The sequence below is a fragment of the Lactuca virosa genome, chromosome 2, assembly GCF_052849685.1.
Source record: "Lactuca virosa cultivar CGN04683 chromosome 2, Lactuca_virosa_CGN04683_v6, whole genome shotgun sequence".
Taxonomy (NCBI): Eukaryota; Viridiplantae; Streptophyta; class Magnoliopsida; order Asterales; family Asteraceae; genus Lactuca; species Lactuca virosa.
Window position 1 is genome coordinate 177653973 of NC_136427.1, and position 23369 is coordinate 177677341.

The 23369-nt window shown below is 34.2% G+C and overlaps 1 protein-coding gene and 1 non-coding gene across 2 annotated transcripts; both read right to left on the reverse strand.

Moving 5' to 3' along the window:
* Nucleotides 1-6242: 6242 nt before the first annotated feature.
* Nucleotides 6243-6458, reverse strand: LOC145161843 (small nucleolar RNA U3). The gene has a single exon (XR_013738715.1). It is a non-coding gene; the product is annotated as a small nucleolar RNA U3 (small nucleolar RNA).
* Nucleotides 6459-7786: 1328 nt separating this feature from the next.
* On the reverse strand, nucleotides 7787-10508 carry LOC145159781 (Peptidase M50 family protein). The gene is made up of 8 exons (XM_079078815.1): nucleotides 10343-10508; nucleotides 10186-10251; nucleotides 9878-9944; nucleotides 9605-9801; nucleotides 9338-9485; nucleotides 9169-9249; nucleotides 8143-8814; nucleotides 7787-8046 (listed from the first exon to the last, which is right to left on the reverse strand). The coding sequence occupies exons 1-8, from the start codon at nucleotides 10471-10473 to the stop codon at nucleotides 7882-7884; spliced, it is 1527 nt and encodes a 508-aa protein (XP_078934941.1). The 5' UTR covers nucleotides 10474-10508; the 3' UTR covers nucleotides 7787-7881.
* Nucleotides 10509-23369: the final 12861 nt, after the last annotated feature.

Below are 23369 nucleotides of genomic sequence, written 5' to 3' on the forward strand. Positions count from 1 at the left end.
ATCAGCTTCCTAGAACAAATTCTTTAGCTCTAATCCTGTGAATTTCTTCCTAAATTTTGCAAAGATGTGTCTAGCACATTGTCTATGCTCAACATGGAGGAGTAGATCTGCCACAGCATGTAGAAGTCCCTATAATTAACAAACAAACACAGAACATGTAAAAATTAATTAGTGTTACATATAAATATATATTGTATACTAATATATGTTGTTGGTACCTTATGTTGGTTTGAGATAACAACCAGTCCATTGCCAGCACCAAGATCCAAATCAGCAACCAAATTCTCAATGAACCAGGTCCAGTTGTCCTTATTCTCAACATTCACAACTGCCCATGCTATTGGGTAGACATGGTTGTCTGCATCCCTCCCAATAGAAGTTAAAATCTCCCCCTTTACCTGCCCCTTCAAGAAACTACCATCTAGTCCTATTACCCTTCTACATCCTCTGTTCCATCCATCTCTGAAAGCCTTGAAGCCAACATAAAACCTTTTGAAATAGTTACACCCCGGATTACTTTCTACTCCCACCAAGCAAGTTGTATCGGATTACTCAACCTAATTGCAGCTGCATAGTCCTAAACCCTGGCATAGTGGTCTTCTAACTTCCCTTCTATTATCCCCATTGCAGTAGCCCTTGCTCTTTGGCATTGCCCAACAGATACACTCACTGGAAACCTTTATAGCACATCTGCTTGCATCTCTAGCAATGTCATCTTGGGCTTCATGATTACATCTTTCAGGTAGTATTTGGCTAACCAATTGCTAGTAACTAGGAAACCAAAATGATAATTCCTAGCACATAGATGAATTTCATTAAAAATTTTAATCTGGAATGTCCTTTCATTGTACTTCCATCCAACTGCAACCCTAAATGGACACTATATTTTTTTATTGTCACTGCTTCCACTACCACACTTAGCTATAACCCTCACTCTATCACTTTTTTTCAAAATAAAGCTGGTATCCTCCATGGACTGCATAGTTAGTTAAGGCAAACCTGAGTTGAGCAGGTGATTCATAACAATCTCCTAAACAGGGCCTCATTTCTTTCCAGTCAACATTGGGATCATGCACCCTATACTCGACACCAATATCTTCATCGTCCTCATCTAAGTGGGCATGCTCATTTTGTTGGACACGAGGAATGTCACCATCATCTACCATTCCATCAATATTCCTCCTTAATATGTTTTCGTCACACAATAAGTTAAGAAAATGATCATCACATAGATTTGAGGGGGCTTTGAAAATTTCTTCATAAAAATCCAAGAAGCTAAAGTCAAATGCATCATCATCGGAGTCAGAGTCTGGAAGATATGTCTTCTCAGGGAGCTTAGGCCCTTTACGCTTCTTAGTTCCAGAAGTAGAAGCCATATGTTTCATAAAAAAACAACTTGTTAGTTCAAACTTGGAACTCCATACTCCATAGACGAAGATAACCACCCTCAGAATCATCAACTTCTTGTTTCTATACACGTAACTTTCTACTCCACCTTACTTCACCAACGATTTCGGAGCTTCAAATTGCGAAATTAGGGACTATGAAACCCTTCTCGAATGCATGAAACCCTTTAGCAGTGATGGTTCGTGAAAGGTGATGGCTAGGGAATAAGTTAATGGTGACTGGTTGGAACAGGTTACCTGCTGATCACCGGGTATTAGCTCTCAAATGATAATTCCACGAAAATATCGTGGTCACAATAAACGAAAAATTAAATTCAGGGCTTTTCTCAATTTAGTTCCAAAAACATGGGACTTTAGTGATATTAGTCCATTTATCTTTTCCCTTTTACATATAAAATCATATATAGCAAATTTTATTATTTTTAAGATTATAAAAAATTTAAACATCTTTTAATTTTCAAATAAACTAAAACTTGGTATAATATTGTAGGGGCGACGGTTCATAGCACGACATGACAAAAATACACGACACGAAACAAAAATTTGGACAGAATTGAAATTACGAAATCATATTCGTGCGTTTTCATGTTAAATGTAAAACATACGATTCAATGTCATGTTGTGTTCGTGTTCAAAATTCTACATGAAATTGACAAGATAGTAACACGTGTTTGTCATATTTTCTTATTTTTCGTGTTTTGTAAGATTAATTTTGAATTACATAAACTTAAAGTTTATCGTATTGTATCTTTTTCGTGTTTGCCATTTTTATCATGTTTTGTTGTTAGTGTCTCGGAAAGGGTTGTGGTGGAGAACCGAATTTCCAATGGATCGCGTGAGTTCGCTTTTCGAGCTGATATTCTCACCCTATGTCCAAGTTACGGAAAATTCATTATAGGATAATCCAAAAGGACATTTGTGAATCTAGTTACAAAGACACAAATCAAATTACTAGACGATTATGAATTCATTATAGAAGAAAGAGAGCTGAGAGAAAAGGGCATAATCCACGACTCAATAGAGGAGTCATATTTATACTTTGACAGATTAGAGTTTTCGTCTTCTAAATTAGTTAAGAGAATCACCGACAAGGGCTCTGTCCCTTGGATCCCGCTAGGGGGCGTTGCCCTTAGGACCCTGAAAAGGAGCGTAACCCCTTGACCTATGTCATTTGTCGTACCGGCTTATAATTAAATCTTATATATGCATGCACTCCGCATTCACTAAACGTATAATATAGAATACAAATAATAAGTCTTTCAGCTCACATATTAGTTCCAATTACACAAAATATCTTGCGATACAAAAATCACTAAACATATATGGAATACAAATAATAAGTCTTTCAGTTCACATATTAGTTCCAATTACACAAAATATCTTGCAAAACATTTTGCGATACTAAAATCACTAACATTAATAAAGAAAACACGATATCATATCGTGTTCATGTTGTATAAAAGTTATCGTGTCAGCAAAAAACATGACACAAATGACTAATTTGCCACATGTAATAATGTGTACGAAAGCCCAAGAAAAAAAATTATCCATTTGAAAAGTAAAAACATCATCTTTTGAAAAGTAAAAACATCATCAATGTAAAGTCCATATTAAGGAGCTTGGGAATTTATTTGTTCGCGGTGCTTAAAAGAGCACATTTTTTTTCTACGGGGTGGGGATCGGAGTATATCATAAAGTGATTGCACTTTGTTTTTGCCATTATAAGATCAGTTATTAAAAAAAATGCTCATGTGTATACCATAAAAAGTGTCAGTCTTACATATCAAACAACTTCCTACAAGCAATTAATAACCATAAAACCCTTTACTACGAAATAACAAGGAACAAAATCCTCGAAATTAAAAGACAGCAAATAAGTGTTCTTCCTACTAAACACGATCGAACAACCAATTCTCGTATCCTCGGTGTCAATGAACTAAAGCAACAAAGAGCCATGTTTTAAAATAAACATTTAAAACTACAATTTTGTATAAATATAATGGTGGCCATTAACGACAAATATACACGATAGGATGGAATTGGAGTTTGAGTTCATGTTCAGGTCATTTTTATGTCAAATGTAAAAACACGACGACGTATCATGTTCAAGATTCTACACGAAATTGACAAGATAGTACCATGTGTTTGTCATGTTTTTGTGTTTATCGTGTTTTGTTAGATTAAGTTTGAATTAAATGAACTTAAAGTTTATTGTATTGTACCTTTTTTGTGTTTGTCATTTTAATCGTATTTTAATTGGTTTGTTTTCGAATTAGTAGAACAAAACACAACATCATATCCTGCTGTTGTGTTTGTGTTATTTAAAAATTGTTGTGTTAGCAAAAAAAAAAAAAACACAACAAAACTGTTTGATTTGTCACTCTTAATAATATGTATGAGAAGTCCAAGGAAAAAAATTATCCACTTGAAAGGTAAAAACCTCATCAACCCATGTGACACCTGGCATATGAATTGGACTCGAGCAGGGCTCATCATCCGTACATAAACAATTACCATCATCTTATACCAAATTGCCCCACCGATCGCCACATTTCTTCTCCCCTAACACGCCCTCGGCCGGAAAACAATAGATATGCTCTTTTGTCTGTTGATGTTCGGATTCATTTGTTCTTGAATTACATGAAATGGTGGTAAATAAAGTGAGGTCATTTTGGACATGTGAATTTGTCGTCCACATTTTCAGCATTCTTTCTCCTTGCAATCGCTAAATTCGGGGCAAAATGCCCTGGTTTTAGATTTTGCTTGTATAAAAAATAAGAAATATCCATCCAATCTTTACTCATTAGTGGTACAAATTTGCTTCCCATATAACATGGTAATTAAGTCGCCAGGAGATAAGTAACCATACAAAGCAGAAACATCCAAAACCTCTAAACTGTTTTCCGTAAGTCATAAAATAAGAATATAGAGTATAGATTATAAACAACATTATCAAATATAAGATCCATTCTTTAAAGAATTCATAAATTTATTATCAACACTCTCAAAGATCACAAACTTCCAAGCTTCAATCCAGAAGAGGTGGCATATATTGAAAAGTTGGGGTGCTTATTTAAAGCATTATTTTCCTTACAAATCATTTCTGTTCTTCAAGTATATAAGAAAGTTCATAAAAATTTGTCATATTTCTATTCCTTAAGCAAACAGATTATGACATTGTTTATTTGATTTCCTGTGTTTGTTTACTTATCATGGTAGCCTTTCTACACACTTGATTAAGCACTACATTTTTTAGGTGCTCAAATCATTATTTATTAGCAATGTAAAAATCATATACCAGAAAGCTCGGCATTTAATCGAACACTTGTTTACTTATCATGGTAGCCTTTCTACACACTTGATTAAGTACTACATTTTTTAGGTGCTCAAATCATTATTTATTAGCAATGTAAAAATCATACCAAAAAGCTCAGCATTTGATCGAACACTTGCTATGCATTGCATTTACACAGGCACCAAAAAAGATTTAGTTGTCTGTCAGACAACCATGTAGCCATGCCAGGACCCATCAAGATGGATTGGCAATGTGGGATGTCGCTTCTAGATTCTTGAGTTACCTTGTGACCTTGTGTATAAACTGGTAAGAAATTAAGTGGAACTAATTCACAGACGATTTAATCTTTACTTACTTTTTAACTGTCTATATTTTTGGACTTTTCTGCCTTACTAAATTAAAAATATTATAATTATAATTATTAATAAATCTATCTCAAGTTAATATTTTACTAATCGATATGATCTATTTATCTTTCTCTTTTACGTATAATCATATATAGTTCGAGTATTTCAATTTCTGTTACTTATTATCTATTTATCTTTCTCTTTTATCCCACCCATCACATTTTTTTTTCTCCCCTACACACCCTTGGTGGGAAACCAGTAAATATGCTATCTTGGCTGTTGATGATGAGTTCCATTTATTGTTCTTGAATCAAAGATATTATATGGTAGTTATACTCATGACCAAAAATGTAATTTTCTCTAGATTAAATAACGCCACCATAAAATTCAATAAGCAACTAAGTTGAGGCTCAAATTTCCCAAAGTAAACAAGAAGTCTGACTATAGTTATCATATGTCAAAAACTACACATTTTTTGGTATACCATGCTCTTATCTCTTTAAAAATTATAATTTTTAACATCTAATAAATAACAGTAGCAAACTCCATGCTCTTATCTCATTTAAACATTGTTCATTTTTGGAATTTCTTTATGACATTGTTTATTTGATTGCCTATGTTTGTTTACTTATGAGGCATGCGATTTCCTTGGGTTAAAGATTTCATGTTGGTCATGGGATCAATGATACCCAAAAATACATGTAAAAAGAGGTTCAAAGTCAATGGAACCCTTTCAAAGAGTTTTCCAAGAAGTTATCATGGTAGTCTTCCTACACACTTGGTTAAGTATTCCAATTCCTTTAGGTTATTAATACAAACGTGCCAAGGGAAAAATGGCCATACATTATACATAAGTACTGATAGAGAAAATGTTACTTAAATCATGACCAATGTACAGTCGCTTATACATGAATACAAGTCATAGTAGCATTCTTGTTTTTCTTAGCTCGTTACAATGCCAATGGAACTTGATGAAGCCAAAATCATACCAGAAAGCACCATCATCATAATCTGGTTCAGGCATTTCATCGAACACTTGCTTTGCATATAGCATATACAAACTGGCCACATAACCTGGATGAGCAAGAACATCACGAAAATGACAGCATAAAAAAGACTCTTTGATCATAATCTCCTTCAGCATTTCATCAAACACTTGGTTTGCATTAGAAAAGGGACCAAAAAAAATGAAGTTATCTGTCAGACAACCATGTGTAGCCATGCCAGGACCCATCGGATGGATTAGCAACGATCATCTACTGAGCCATAGCCGAGACCATGAAGTTCTGTTAATCACGCTCTAGCTACATGGTCGTGGTTCATCAACCACGACATGGGTTTCTGTCTTCTTAGGAATCAAGAATACAGAGGTACGAGCCTATAGAACAGATCCTGTTCAAGTAAGGTCGTGCTTATCAATCTCTCCGACTCTGATATATCCCCGATTTATTTGCACCTCGGAGGCGATGTGGGATGTGGCTTTTACATTCTTGGCTCTCCTGGTATAAAGGGACTGGTAAGAAAATTGAGGAGAACTCATTCACACACTTTAATCTTTAGTTACTTTTTAACGGTCTCGTTTTTCCGTTTTAGTTTATCTTTTCCCTTTTACATATAAAATCATATATAGCAAATTTTATTATTTTTAAGATTATAAAAAATTTAAACTACTTTTATTTTTCAAATAAACTAAAACTTGGTATAATATTGTAGGTGCGGTGGTTCATAACATGACATGAGAAAAATACACGACACGGAACAAAAATTAGGAAGGGATTGAAATTATGAAATAATATTCGTGTCGTTTTCATACGATGTCATGTCATGTCGTGTTCGTTTGACATCGTGTTCGTGTTCAAAATTCTACATGAAATTAACAAGATAGTAACACGTGTTTGTCATATTTTCTTATTTTTCGTGTTTTGTAAGATTAATTTTGAATTAGATAAACTTGAAGTTTATCGTATTGTATCTTTTTCTTGTTTGCCATTTTTATCATGTTTTGTTGTTAGTGTGTCGGAAAGGGTTGTGGTGGAGAACGGAATTTCCAATGGATCGCATGAGTTCGCTTTTCGAATTGATATTCTCACCCTATGTTCGAGTTACAGAAAATTCATTATAGGATAATCCAAAAGGACATTTGTGAATCTAGTTACAAAGACACAAATCAAATTACTAGACGATTCTGAGTTCATTATAGAAGAAAGAGAGCTGAGAGAAAAGGGCATAATCCACGACTCAATAGAGGAGTCATATTTATACTTTGACAGATTAGAGTTTTCGTCTTCTAAATTAGTTAAGAGAATCACCGACAAGGGCTCTGTCCCTTGGATCCCGCTAGGGGGCGTTGCCCTTAGGACCCTGAAAAGGAGCGCGACCTCCTTGACCCATGTCATTTTGTTGTACCGGCTTATAAATCAATCTTATATATGCACGCACTCCGCATTCACTAAACGTATAATATATAATACAAAATAATAAGTTTTTCAGCTCACATATTAGTTCCAATTACACAAAATATCTTGTGATACTAAAATCACTAACATTAATAAACAAAACACGATATCGTATCGTGTTCATGTTGTATAAAAGTTATTGTGTCAGAAAAAAAAAACACAAGACAAATGCCTAATTTGTTCGCGGTGCTTAAAAGATCACATTTTTTTCTACGGGGTGGGGATTTTAGTATATCATAAAGTGATTGCACTTTGTTTTTGCCATTATAAGATCGGTTATTCAAAAAAAAAAAAAAGTGCTCATGTGTATACCATAAAAAGTGTCAGTCTTACATCTTAAACAACTTCCTACAAGCAATTAATAACCATAAAACCCTTTACTCCGAAATAACAAGGAACAAAATCCTCGAAATTAAAAGACAACATATAAGCGTTCCTCCTACTAAACACGATCGAACAACCAATTCTCGTATCCTCGGTGTCAATGAACTAAAGCAACAAAGAGCCACCTCTAAAATCGATTCTCCATCAAGATAATACACCTATACAACAACAACAATACACAAAAATCTTATTAATTTATACACAATATTAATAATATTCTTAATTGATAATATATAATCATCAAGACTACATACCGGCAAACTATTTAAAAGAGCCAACATCAATGACACATGAAAGATATTCACCAACAACTTCTCCACTACAACTGGAAAATACACAACACCATAAAACCAACGAGACTGATAGTTCGTTACCCTAATCGAACGTGCCATTGATATTATATCACCTACAAACACAAAACTCCCACCACATTTATTTTCTTTATTACCACATTCATGTCTCGAAAATGTGATCTCAACCCATGTGACACCTAGCGTGTGAATTGGACTCGAGCACGACTCATCATCTGTACATAAACAATTACCATCATCTTTTACCAAATTGCCCCACCCATCGCCACATTTTTTCTCCCCTAACACGCCCTTGGCCGGAAAACAATAGATGTGCTCTTTTGTCTGTTGATGATTGGTTTCATTTGTTCTTGAATTACATGATATGGTGGTGAATAAAGTGAGGTCGTTTGGACATGTGAATTTGTTGTCCGTGATTTCAGGATTCTTGCTTCCCGCAATCATTAAATTCGGGACACAATACCCTTTATTTGTTTGAGATTTTTGCTTGTCTAAAACATAAGAAATATTCATCCATTCTTTTGTTGTATGAACGTGGGCCCCGTCTAACATTGTGATTATGTCACCGGGAGATAAGTGGCCATACAAAGGTGACTTAGGAGAAACATCCAAAACCTATAAAATGTTCCCAAAGTGAAAAAATATATATACTATAGATTAGAGTAAGTTACATTTTTGGTCCCTGCGTATAGCTGAATTTGTAAATTTGGTCCCAAATTATTCTCTTTCATTTTTTATTCTTATTTGATGTTTTTTGACTTTTTGTAATGTTTTTGATCCATGTTTAAAGTAAAATGACTATACTTTTGGGACCAAATTTGCAAATATCAGGGACCAAAAATAGTCATTTTACTTGGAACAGGGATCAAAAACATTACAAGAACCTTAAATAAGGACCAAAATTGCAAGAGAAACCTTTTTGGAACCAAAATTGCAAAAGTAATGATTAAAGCAAAAATGGTGAAGTACCATGAGGCTTTCACCATGGGAGTAAAGTGGATAGAAGATGAATGGTAGAAGGAAGAGAGTCAACGCACAAACAAGACATAACTGCAAAAATGGAGTCAGACACATGTTGAATCAGGGAAAAGAAAGGGTAATAATGTAATTTGGTATGGTGTGCAATGTGTTAACTTACTGCTGCATTATGCCAGATTCCTGCACAGTATATTCTAAGTGTAGCTACACGTGGGATCATTTGTAGCAAATCATCATTGAAGGCAACAAGTGCACCTGGAAACAGAACTGCCAAAAACACGGCAGTGTACTCAATTTGTATGCCCTCACTGCTACCCACAAAATGGATGCCTACAGGATCAGTTATGAGATCCATTTTCTAAATAATTTATAATAAATTAATTCAATATGTAAAGAGACATAACAAGAATGAGATTGATGTGATAACCTTGTGGCAGAAAGTGCGTGTCCAAGTTCATGTATGGATACAGATATTATGGAAGATATGCACATGTATCCAATATCAGCAACTGTTATGTTGTATAGTGAAGAGTAGGATCCGAAGATGGATCCATTAAGAATATTGTTGAGCCATGGGATGCCATTGTATAGATTCAAAGCTCTGGCTGATTCCAATAAGATAATCTGTTCAATAAATTGAAAGAAAAGGTTTATGATTCTGATATGGAAAGAACATTTAGTAAGAATGTGTGTTTCTTACGAGCGTAACTCCAATCAAAGTAGTCAAACTGAAACCCATCCCGATTGAGAACCATATTCTTAACCACCTACAATCAGATGAAGGAGCAAGAAGCAACTTAGTTCAAGCTTCAATTTTCAGCTCAAGATAATGAATCTCAGAATGTGTATACAGGAAGAAATACTATGAGATTTTAAGTCGTTTTGGATTCAGAACGGAATAGATGAGCTATAATTCCTATCCGATGCCTTAAACTCCATGTTTCCGAACCCTAATTGAATTTTTAATACCACGACTTGATACGACACTGACTGGGGATAAATATAGACCTGAAGTATTTTCGTCCGAATTGAAAGAGAGGTTCGTTGAAGACAGACGACTTGAAGTCACAGTACCTGAAAAAGCACCAATCAATTGTAGAAATATAAGCGGAAACACGAATAAACATATGAGGATGATGATGGTGATAGTGATAATGATGCATACCAGCAGGAAATGGAGTTTGAGAGGTGGGAGGAGACACGGCGGAGTGGAAGAAGGGTACGTGGGGTTGCTCCTCCCCCAGTTCTCCTTCCGGTCCTTCTCCCTCGTTGAAGCTGAATGTTGCCCTCCGTCATTGATGGATTTGAGCACTGCTGAGCTGAAATTTCCTAACTCGCTTAAAGGCAATTGGTTGTATATAGATTGTTGTCTTTTTAGGGTTAATTGCAAATTTAGTCCCTGCCAGATTTGGTCCTCAAAAAATCCGAATTACCAATTTCAATCCTTGATACCGAGCTAAGTTGTTTTGGCCTTGTTTATTGCAACTATAAATATTAAATAATCAAATTATTTGGTAATATAGGTGAAATTTAAAATAAAAAAATTAAAAAAAAATCATAGATGGTGGAATATACAATAGAAGATAATTTTTTTTGGAAAAAATATATTGTAGCACAACCAACTTTTTGTTTTGTCCCATATTGTTCACTAATGTTTTATTTTTGCGCAATAGGTCACTAAATTTGTAAAATCGATATCAATTAAGGTCCCGTTTGATAGTTGTTGTCCGGGAAAGTCCTTATGGGAAAGTCCTGTATGGGAAAGTTTTATGACTGAGAAAGAAACCATGTTGTTTGATTGTATATCTGATTGACTTTGTTGAATAATGAAAAATGACCATATTAACCTGCTATTCTATACTGTGATGGATGAAGTTGCTGAATGATTATAAAAACATACAAATTGTCATACAAAATCAAAATTACACAATAATCATTTAAAATTTTAAATACAAATTGTCATACAAAATAATTAAACATAAATCAATTAAAATCCAAATAGAATGTCGATGAGGTTGTTAATTTATTCTTTTTCAAGCTGATGTTATGTTGTTATTATTTCTATCCAATTTAGTTATTTTTTATAACCCAGCATGTGATTCTTCACTCGGTTTATGTCCGATAGTAGTAGGATAGATGAGATTTTTTATAATAAATTAGGATGATGGTGTTGTTAAAAAAACGAATCCAATAAAAATGAATTTAAAAAGTTAACTAAAAGAAATTAATAATCCAATAATATTTATTAATATATAAATATTATATATTATAAATAATATTTATTTATATATAATAATCCAATAAAAGAGAATTAATCCATAAAAAGAAAATTAAAAAAAGAATTATTTAAAAGAAGTTAATAATCCAATAAAATATATTTGTTAATACATAAATATTATATATTAAAAATAACATTTATTAATATATAATAATCCAGTAAAAACGATAATCCAATAAAAAAGAAATTAAAGAATTTATTTAAAAGAAATTAATAATCAAAGAAAGAAAGAGGCGAGGTTTTGGGCATAATTGTCTTTCCAGCATTCAGCCATAAATATATGATTTTGGGGTTTTCTGGAAAGACATATCTTACCGGGAAAGACACATTTTTTAATGCAAATCAAACAGTTTTTCTAATCCATTCAGCCAGAAAGATCTATTTGGACCTGGAAAGATGTCTACCAAATGGGGCCTAAGCCCTTATGAAACAAATCAAGGGGTTGTCTGTTACGTGGCGTGCCACATTACATTTAAGTCGCCAATACTTACCTATGAGGCTACATTGCCTCCGCATGGATTTTTTAATTATATTTTTTTGTTAATCTTTTTCTATTATTATCTTAATAAATTATATTCCATTTTTATCAGAGGCACTTTCTATCTTCCTACAGACCAACTCCCACAACCGCCACCTCCACCTCCTACCTCTCACCACCACTGACACCACCATCGTCCACCTCCCACCACCTTCTTACACCCCACCCACTATCCACATCCCAACACTACCACCATCCATCTTCCTCTGATCCATCATGAACACACCAAAATAAACACCAAATCCAGAATAAAAAATGAAGAAAGTGATGAAGTTCAAAGCTTCGATAAAATTCAGAAAAAGAACATTAGATGAATTGAATACAAAAATGATTACTAAAGAACCATCCATAAATAGCAGTTGTACGACAATTGGCTTCAACCTCCAAATAAAATTGGAAAGATCTTGCTTTCAAGGAACACGATTGTTCATTCGCCTTCCCATCCATAGTTTATGCACACCAAGTCTCTCCCGACGTCTCCCTCCATAGATTCTCTTTTCCTTCTCTAGTTTCAACCTCTAACACCAAAATATGGACCTTAAACACATGAAACAATAAAAATCAAAAACTTCTATAATAGGATAGACTAAAAGGGAAATTATTGTAAAGATCCATCATGAACACACCAAATCCAAAAATAGAGGAAGAAATAGATGACTTTTAGAGCTTCAAAAAAATTCAGAAAAAGTACATTAGATGAACACACCAAAATAAACACCAAATCTAGAAAATGACGAAGAAAGAGATGAAGTTCGGAACTTCAAAAAATCCAACTAAAGAACATCAGATGAATTGAATACTAGAGGGATCGCCAGAATCCATGGAGTCGAGAGGAAGATCGACAGTACCAAATACCATGATTCTCGAAATTCTCACACTTCACTTTCTATAACTACTTGTAACCTTCAATACTCGATGAATCTGGTTTGTGAACACACTTTGCACACTTCAATTTCCGGTCTTTTTTTAAGATATGAAATAGATCGTTTGTGCTTATGAGCATAGTTCTTCCCCAACCGCCTCCCTTTTCTTTAAGGGACCAAATCCGACAGCAGTGGTTCCCCTTCCCTCCCATGACTTTGCATCGATAGAAGGGAAAACTATAATTAAGTGAAGCGGGAAAGCTAAAGTGATGAGCACAAGACTATAAGCAAACACAAACTTGCAATAGATGGTTGCGATGAAAGGCGTTGGAGATGGTTCATGAAGGAATCGTCGGATAAGGTTGAGAAGAAAGGTGTCGGCGATTGTTAGTAAAGGAATCACCGTTTTTGTTAGTTTTAATTTTTTATTTTGAAAAAAATTAAAAAATTCCACCTAGACTAAATGCAACCTGGAAGCCGGAAAGAAATTTGTTAATTCTCTTATTTAACAGGTAAAAAATACATTAAGGGTCTACTGCGCAAAAAAAGAAAAATGTTAGTGATCAATCCGGTACAAAGCAAAGAGTTCATTATACTGCAGTGTTTTTCTGAAAAAAAAATTTGTGTTTAACTCGATAACGCTTCAAACAATATAAATGTGATCGAATGACTAAAACCTTTTTAGGTGATACTTCTTTCCATACTCATTGTGTTGCGCACATTATTAATCTAACCGCGCAAGCCGGGCTTAAAGGTTGTGCGGATATACGAGGCAAATTTAAATGTTTATTGGATACGATTTATGGTTCAAGCAACGAAAGGCAATCTAATTATCTTTTTATTTTGCCACCAATGAAATTCCATTATGATCTAACTATGACAAAGTTACTAGGTGGAATTCTACTTGCGTTATGTTTGAAAGTATTTTGCGACAAAAGCTCACTTTAAACGCTTTTTACGAAATACTTGTAACTAAACATCAATTTGTTAGCATCTTTTTATTAGACTGGAAATTACTACAAGAGTTAACTGATATTCTACAAGTTTTTAAGGAATAATAACTTTATTGTTGGGTGTTTAGTACCCTACAAGCTTTTAAGGAAGCAATTACTCTATTGTTTGGGTGTTTACTACCCTACAAGTTCATTGGTTTTAAATCAAATTTACGTTATGTCGGAAAAGTTAGCGCGATACAATTTGTCACAACATAAAATGTTTTTTTGACATGTTTAACGTTATGAAACTCTAGTTTTTACAATATTTTCGAAAAATGTCATTGGTTTTCACTTGTGTCTTAGCCTTAAATCCTACTATAAATATAAATGTAGGTGGTGTATGAGTTTTAATGTGAAAAATTGCTTCAAAATTAGGAATACCCGAATTTGAACCACATTTTGTTGAAGCGGAAAATTTTAAATTCAATGAAACTTTTCAAAAATTATTTTGCTATTATGTTACAAAGTATGGTCAACCAAGCAATCTAACATTTAACCATATGAGGAGGGGTGACATCCTTATCTAGAGTTGACCGAGATGCAAATATCAGACTATATAATGTAGGACACAACCAAAGTTCAATGAACTTTGGTCTTAGTAGCGAATTGAGAAATTGTGTTGCATCAGTAATTTTAGCCTAGTTGATTGTTAAGGAATTTCAAAACCTTGAGATGTTGACTTGGTGGAAAGAAAAGGAACTACAATTTCTGATTCTAGCCGCCATGGCCCAAGATATACTAATCGTCCAAGCTTCCAAGGTAGTTTTGAATTTTAATTTTTTTTCTTGGTGGTAGGATCATATAAGAAGTTAAAAACGAAGGTAACGACTCATTGCCCAATCGATGCAAGTATGTGTTTCTTAGAGGATTACCTAGATGGCGTTAAGAGGATACAAGATTGTGTTTCACTCGAAGGACCACTTTTACCACATTCGTGTATAATAGATTGCACAAGGCATAACACCTCCAATATCCGAAGTAGATAAGGTTGAATTCAAAGAAGGATTGGATGACTTCTGGTTGTTATTTCATGAAAGACTTCCACTTTGAAGACTATGATTCTTATTATTCTCAATTCAAAACTTCTGTTTTTATCTAACTCGTAGCTCACACTATTCTTTTTCTTATGTATTTCTAAGTTCAAACTATGATGGTTTATGTATTTCAACTATTTTCTAGGTTTATGATGTTTATGTATTGCAAATATGTGCATGAATGATGACTTTGAAGACTATAATTGCTATCATTTTCAATTTCAGAGCTTATGTTTTTATATAATTCTTAGCTTAAACTAAGCTTCGTTTACTTTATTTCTAAGCTTATGTATCACAAGTAATATCTTGGTATGATTAAATCTGGAAAAAAAAAAACAAACAGGTTTTTATAGGTTAAACCAAAAATCGATTTTTTAAAAAACCGATTTAACCGAAACTAAAACTGAAACCAATTCAACTAGTTATACATTCCGATGCAAAAAAAAAAACAAAAAACCTGCCCAAAACTAATTAGGTAAAAACTGAAGCTAATCTAAAAAAAATCGATTAAAAATCAAACCAAATTTTTAAAGGGAAAATGTCACTCTAACCATATAAACTTATAATTCGTTTTAAAGGTCCCTTATCTGTTTTTTAGTTGTTTTTTAGTACTGTAGGGTTAAAAAGTCAATTTTTACGTGTTAAAATTGTTGGATTATGGTGTCAAAGGTCTTAACTAAATTGATATATTGATTGAATAATAGTAAGTCCTTTTTGGGTTGCCCTTATAACCAGAAAATGACAAGGATTGATATTGAGATAGATATATAATTTATTAATATATTATAGGATTAATATATTAATTAGAAATGGAAATAATTAATTAAGAATTAATCAGAGTTAATTTAATTAATTGTTCTAGACTAATTAGAATTAATTAATGGGTCTAAGGGTTAAAATGCAATTGTTCAATAGTTGAACAAGGAAGTCTTCTAGAACCTCCTTAGGAAGGGATGGTTTTTGAGGAGTCCTTGTAGGGCTTATGGAACCCTCATTGGTTGATAAGGAAAGTGAATTTGAATTGTAATATAATATTATTATTTTGAATTCAAATTAGGGTTTCCTATAACTATAAATAGGGACCTCCATAAGACTTAAGAACCCTTCACAATCATAAGGAATTTCGAAATTCTCCTCTCCACTCTCTCTATTTCGATCCTAGGTTTTTCCTAGGGTTTTAGTGTGATTCATTAGAGCCTTCCATACTATTGGGGCTAGCATTCCAAGAAGAGTTCTTGAAAGTACGTTGTTATTTACGATAATAGCAATAAGGTATGTTTATTAAACCTTTCTAATTTTCGATTTTAGCTAGGTTGTTTAGGAGTTTCAAAGTATGTTGATATTATGAAAAAAAACCATAGATTTCTAGGTTTCATGTTCCCATAATTGTTTATGTGAAATTCCATAAGTACATAGAAGTAATATAGAAAACCCATAAAAAATAACCATTATCGATAGAATGAATGGGTGAACCGATCATCTTATGACTAGTCACCCAAGTTATTTTCTACGACAACATAAGATGGTGTCATGTCATTAAATGAGAGTGTAATATTGAATCATGACATAAATAAGATCGAGTCACATGTATCCTTTTGTTCATTTTGTTCGCCTGAAGCAAAACCCTTATCTTCTCCTTCATTAATCTTGTTGAGCTCTTACGGTGATGCAATACCTAAAGATCAATCCTCAATTCCAATGAATGTTCATCAAAAAACCATTTGTTACCCTGATGGTATACATCATGTGTTCGAGGATGTTGATTTTATTGGGATGTAACTAGATGCATGTGTTCCATTTCTTAAACGATTTACACAAGATAAGTGTGAGAAGCTTTACTATTGTTTTCAAGAATTTGGATTTCTTGAAGGATTAAGGTTAATTTCTAATGATCTTCAATATGTTAAATTCATTGACATTGCCTATGGTTGTGGAGTTCAACTGCCGATGTACATGGGCCATTTTGGAACTAGTCTGCAGTTATGGTTTGATGAAGACAAAAACAAGTTGTTAGTGTGACAACGGTCAATTTCTGGTCAAGTCAAAGTCAAACTAAGTCAACGAGTCAAACCGGTCAACTCAACTAGTACTTGTATGATAGGACTTATTCTATGTTTACTAATGCACAACCCTCTATCTTAATGCAAAGTATCACTCGGAAGTTTCAAATGTTCAGAAAACCTAAACCCTAAATAGGGTGAGTGATGTAAGACTCGATCAAACACTATTACGTACCCTTCGGGGGTGAATAACACTCATAACGAGGCATAGTGGGGTTTACAAACCTTGCACTACGGGGCCAAACACTAATAAAGGCCACCGACAAAGTCTCTCTCAATCTCTCTCGCTATATCTCTCTATCTCCCAAATCTCTCCCAAAACTCTCCCGAATCTCTCTCAAAATCTCTTTCAACTTTTTAAATACACCTGGGCCATCCCGACCCTTCAATTAGTTGAAAACCACTCGAAACGGAAGGTTAGTATGAAAAAAAACACCTTGACTGCGAACCCTCTTAGGCTACAAACCTTCTTAGGCTACGAACCTTCTCAGGAACCAAGGCCTCTCGCAGCGAGTCCGACCTTCACAGCCTCTTCCAGGTTTCGCTTTCGGATCCGAGGTTCGCAATCATACCGAGAATGTTCGCATACCAGACTGCAGTGAAGTCTCCTCTCGCAAGCCGGACTCCTTCGTACCGAACCTTCCCCTCCTGCGAGCCTCCTCGGGTGCGACCCCCCCCCCCCTGCGAACCCTCTCGCATCTTCGCTTCTTTTTCCCGGTTTTTGACCACTTTCGCATTTTAAGCCCGTTTTTGACGTGGGATTTTCATCAAATTCATAATTTTGACATTTTAAACCCTCCAAACTTATCTTTTAGTCCCATCTTGAAGATTTATTTAATATAAATCATATTTTGCTTAGGATAATATCAAGAGTACATAAAGTATCTCTTTGACTTTTCTCATAAAGTTATGACACCAACCACTCTCATATCAACTCTATGACAACTTTATGTCACTATTTACATCTATCTAGTCAATTCATTTAGCTTCTTCAACACTCTTTCCATCCAATAAACCTTTATGAACAAATCCAAGAGATTTGTTTCACTTCTCCAAGATTTCATTTGTTATTACCAAAAGCAAACTTCTCTCTCTCTCTCTCCCTCTCTCTTTCTCAGTCACGACTTCTCCAAGAAGTTCTTGAACTTTCCTCCTTTGGATTGGTAAGTATATTATCTAAACTTCTACACAATCTTCATACAAATCGTGATCATTTACACAAATATTCACATATTTGTTCTTAGGATCTTCAAATGTTCAAGCATCTTTCAAGTGTTCTTGACTTGAAACTCCCCATATTCAACTTTCCTCCACAAGAAATCAAAAAAGGTGAGTTCATACCCCTATCTTTTCATGTTTTCTTCAAGTTTTAAGGGGGAAAATACAAGTTACAACACCAAAACATATTCTAACTCAAACAACAGCTTACAACAGAAAAGTTAAGGTCTATTCACGACCTGTTTTGACCATCTTAAACTTAATATTTTTCAAAACTGTTCAATATGCAAATATTTCAGGTTTATACCTTTCTAATGACTACTTGCACACGTTCATACGATTTTTCTACAATTTATGGCGATTTTTACAAAATTGTCTATCATTTCAGAAATGATTTCGGACCAGTCTGTGAAGATGGACATTTTCACACTGGTTAGAGACCACTAAAAATCATAAAAAAAATTATGAACAAACTAGACACATTTTCTAAACTCTCAGAGTTTACAGATTCAGTTTTCGACTTACTGTGATTTTTCTATGAATTTTCTAAAAACAGTGACAGAAAAGTTAAAACTAGTAAAATAGTTTACAAGTTTATTAACATTTTGTAACATGTTGAGCAAAGTGTATAGCAATAAATAGCTACATAGTGATTGTATTCCATGTTAGTTTACTTCCATGAAACAGAAATAATCATTCACATAAGGGTCTTTCATCATTACAAACATATATGATAAACTATAATAGGTATAGTTTATGATACATTAACACTACGAACACACTAAGGAAGGTTTCATTTATACCACAAAAAGGGTTTTCATTCACACTACACGTAAACTCGTTGAATCAAATTTGTGAGACATTACTTCATTGTGCTCTTTAGAGTACTGGTTAAAGTCTTGTATTATAACCATAGTCTCTTGTAGGGAGAGTGTGATACTTGTGTATAAATCTATATTGGGACTGACAATCCCGCACCTAAGCTGCTTGCAACAGCTAGACCGGCAGGTCTGGGGTGACAAATGTCAAAATATTCTGACACCCAAAGTACGTCCTAACAGGCTTACTATGTCAACTGCATGGTTATAATAACTCACATAGGGAAACAATGACACATATAGTTTACGGGGATTCTTACATTCAAAAAGTGTTTTATTTAGTTAAAACTGCATATACAATCATAAGTACGGAAAATACTTGTACATTTCGGTCTTGAGTCTTAAGACTACAACTCATTTTATAAGGAAAATATTGGATTTTTCTTGAACATACACTACATTTACAAGGAAAGAAGGTTTATTTATGTACTAATACAATATACTATTTTCAAGAACAAACATTCACACATATCGGTCTTAGGGTAGTTAAGTCTACATTTCATCTAGGATTGTTAGGTTCCGTCTACAATTTCTACGTGTATACGTCAGAGTTATATAAAATTTAGACACGATCAACTTGGAAATGGATGGGTCCGTCTTAGATCATGTTCCTTGTTTGGTTGTGGGCTTAGGTCAGGCTCATTACATTCGACAGTTCATTCGATCTTGATTTTATATAACTTGTACACACTGGGGGATTATAGAAGGAAGCTACGGGTCTTCCTAGGAGTACACTATTTTATAACATAGAAACTTACATTTCTGGAGGAACATTTACTCCAAGAGCATACATACATAAGGGTTGCATGCAAATACAACTACAATACACTACTTATCTAGTACAAGTACAAGTTACATTTCTCAAAGGACCATTATTGTTAACTCTGTGATTACCTAGTGAATACGTTAGGGTCATATATAATGAGGATCCAATCGGCAGTGGAATGTGTGAATTCCACATTATTTCCTGTTCCTTGTTTGGTTGTGGGCGTAGGGCAGATCCACACATTCAACTGTCCATTCGATCTGGATTATATATAACTTGTTTTCACTATGTGATCGTAGAAGGAACTGGTAAGATCACATTACTATTCATTACTTATAAAGAAAATATAGGATTTTCTGGAGGAACATACAAACATTTTCAATGAACAAGGAACTTATTTTCTAAAACATTTTCACCAACTTAAATGTTGATACACTTTCAAAATTACTTGTATTCTCAGGAAACCAGTAGGCAGGTACACGCACAGGTTTTCAAGAAGACGGAGCATAATAGCTTCTAGTCTTAGTTTTTACTATATACATGTAGAGTCATTCAAGCTATGTTTCGAATACAATGTAAACACTATAGTATCAATATAATGGTTGTTGTTGCTTTGATTACTATTATTCATTTGTTATGATACTGTACATGATGTCCTCCGCCCCCAAACGTTTCCGCCATCTCGGTTTGAGGGTGTGACAGTTAGTTACGAGGACAACCATTTAGGTATAACGGATATGTAAGGGGGAAATGGTTGATGTTATTAACCTAACTGATTTTAGCAGTTCAATAAATAATACCAACAAGGATTTGTTTACTAAGTTGTGTCTCAAGGGATACCTCTCATAGGAAACGGTAGATGAAGATGACACAGTTTTTGACGCATTAGAGAATGGGATTGATGCATATGATGATGTACTAAATGTTGAATTAAAAACAACCTTCAATGAATATGTTCGTTGGAAGAAGCAACTGCTTGTACTAGGTATGAGGTTTTCTAACCCTAGATTACTGAAACACATGCTCTATACTTATGATGTTACCAATGGTTATCAATTGTGTTACACAAAAGTAACAGTAAAAGACTTTTGGTTAGATGTTATGGTGTTGATTACACCTTAAGGATTTCAGCATCATGGATGAGTGAAGAGAACTCGTTCCAAATTATGTCTCTTATTAATGATCATAATTGTGCTAGAAGTTTCAAGATGGGTTCCATTGTTAACTATGGATGGATTGGTAGTCATTTCATTAGAGAAGTTATAGAAAAAGAGAAAATGATTGTTAGGAGGCTTGAGGAAGAAGTGAAAAAACAAATTTATAATAAAGGTGAGTATGAAACAATGTAGGATAGTCAAAAAACATGCATTGTCTCTTATTGAAGGTACCATAGTAGAACATTATGCAAAGTTGTGGTCATATGGTGAGGAGATTAGAAGATCTAATACATGTTCAATTATGAAAACTGGATGTAAACTCTATAGTAGATGGGAAAATTTAATTTAGCAAGTTTTATGTGTGTTTTGAAGGACTAAAAAGGGTTGGATGGGTGGATGTAGAAAGATTTTAAGCATGGATGGGTGTTTCTTAAAAAAATTATGTAGTGGGGAGTTGATATTGATAGGTTTTCTAGATTACTTCAATGTGCTTGCGAAATTTCACATAAACAATTATGTGAACATGCAACCTAGAAATCTATGGCTTTTCTCAAAATAACAACATACTTTGAAACTTCTAAATATCCCTAGTAAAATCGAAAAACACAATGTTTAAATCACATACCTTATTGGTATTATCGTAAATAACAATGTACTTTCAAGAACCCTTCTTGGAATGCTAGCCCCAATAGTGTGGAAGCCCCTAATGAATCACACCCAAACCCTAGGATCGAAAATACAGAGAGGGAGAGGGATTCGAAAATTCCCTGTGTTTGTGCAAGGTTATTGAGCCTTATGGAGGTCCCTATTGATAGTTGTAGGAAAACCTAATTTAAATTCAAAATATTAATATTATATTGCAATTCAAATTCACTTTCTTTATCAACTAAGTAGGCTTCTATAATCCCTATAAGGGCTCCTCAAAACTGTTCCTTATAGGGAGGTTCTAGAATGCCTTCCTTGTTCAACTATTGAACAACTGCATTCTAACCCTTAGACCCATTAATCAATTCTAATTAATCCAAAACAACTAATTAAATTAACTCTGTTTAATTCTTAATTAATTATTTCCATTTCTAATTAATATATTAATATATTATATTTCTCTCTTAATATCACTTAAGGCCATTTCCTGGTTATGAAGGCAGCCCGAAAAAGACTTTACTATTATTCAATCAATATACCAATTTAGTTAAGACCTTAGACATCCTAATCCAACATACATGTACTATTAGGAAGGATGCAATGCCTGAGGTTGCAACAACAAGGCCAACTTTTTCAATGGATCTTAGATGCGAAAGTACGGTTGTCCATAAGAATGTTTTCCCAGTACTAACGTGACCGTATACAAAAATGAGTATTTGTCTTTTGCATTCGGTGTCTTTCATAATGTACTCATGCACCTTCAGTTGGTGTGGATTCAATTATGAGACCATGTATGCATACTGGGAGGCCAACAAGTGTTTTTCGTAGCTTATTTCCTCTAATAGCAACCGATTCCTAAGAACAACAAGAAAAGACGTAGATGGCAGTGATAGCCCAAAGTCCAAAAGTGATTTGGACGGTGCTAACACAAGTACTGTTTTTTGAATTTCTAACAGGACTTGTTTTTCAATGATATTGGTGTCGGGTATTATTGAAGGAGTGGAGGAAGCCTACGTGTATGCATAATGAATGCCGTCACCTATTTTTTATACTTTGTTGATTCCCATAGTAAGAGATGAGTGTCGACTTTACATAATATTAACAGGTGACAGAACAAGGATCGTAGTTCCGACGATGATGCCCAAGACGTCGCTTCATGGAAGGTTGTTAACCATTCCTTTTCATCACCTATCAAACCTAACTCCTCACACGCATCTCGAAAAGTAGAGTACGTCTGTACATGAACAATTCTGACATCTACAAAAGACTTACATCCTTTTTGGTGAGAAAGAAAAATTCGCAAATAAAACAATGCTCCTGTTGTGGGATGTACATATGCAAGTCTACCAATAGTTGTAGAAGTTGATGTAATAGTTATAGCTCTATGAATCCATTCTTTCGCAGTTGTGTTCCACTTGTATTTACTCGAGTATTCATTATATGTAAGCCTGCCACCTCTTGAATATGTTTGGTTATTACGCAACCATTCAGACAACATCGTAACTCCAAAGGCCGAAGTATCAATCAATGTATCTAATCTTTCACTTTCCTTGAAAAAGTAGGATGCATGTCTTCTAAGTGAACAGGAAGAACTTGAACTGTCGGATAACATTCATGAATAGAAAAGTTAAGGATCCTCCACGCTGCTTCATGTGGGCATATGTATCGGCCATCTAAATATGACTTTATCTCGTTCACAACAACATGTGAAACATATGTGGAGCCACCATAATGACCTTCAGACCTCTGAAGAGTGAAAC

Excerpts from the sequence above, each read along its gene's own strand:
- LOC145159781 (XM_079078815.1), bottom strand. The coding sequence starts at position 10,473 with ATGACGGAGGGCAACATTCAGCTTCAACGAGGGAGAAGGACCGGAAGG. Across the intron at positions 10,252-10,342 it reads TCAAACTCCATTTCCTGCTG|GTACTGTGACTTCAAGTCGT; the intron begins GTATGCATCATT and ends GTGCTTTTTCAG. Across the intron at positions 9,802-9,877 it reads CTTTGATTGGAGTTACGCTC|ATTATCTTATTGGAATCAGC; the intron begins GTAAGAAACACA and ends TTTATTGAACAG.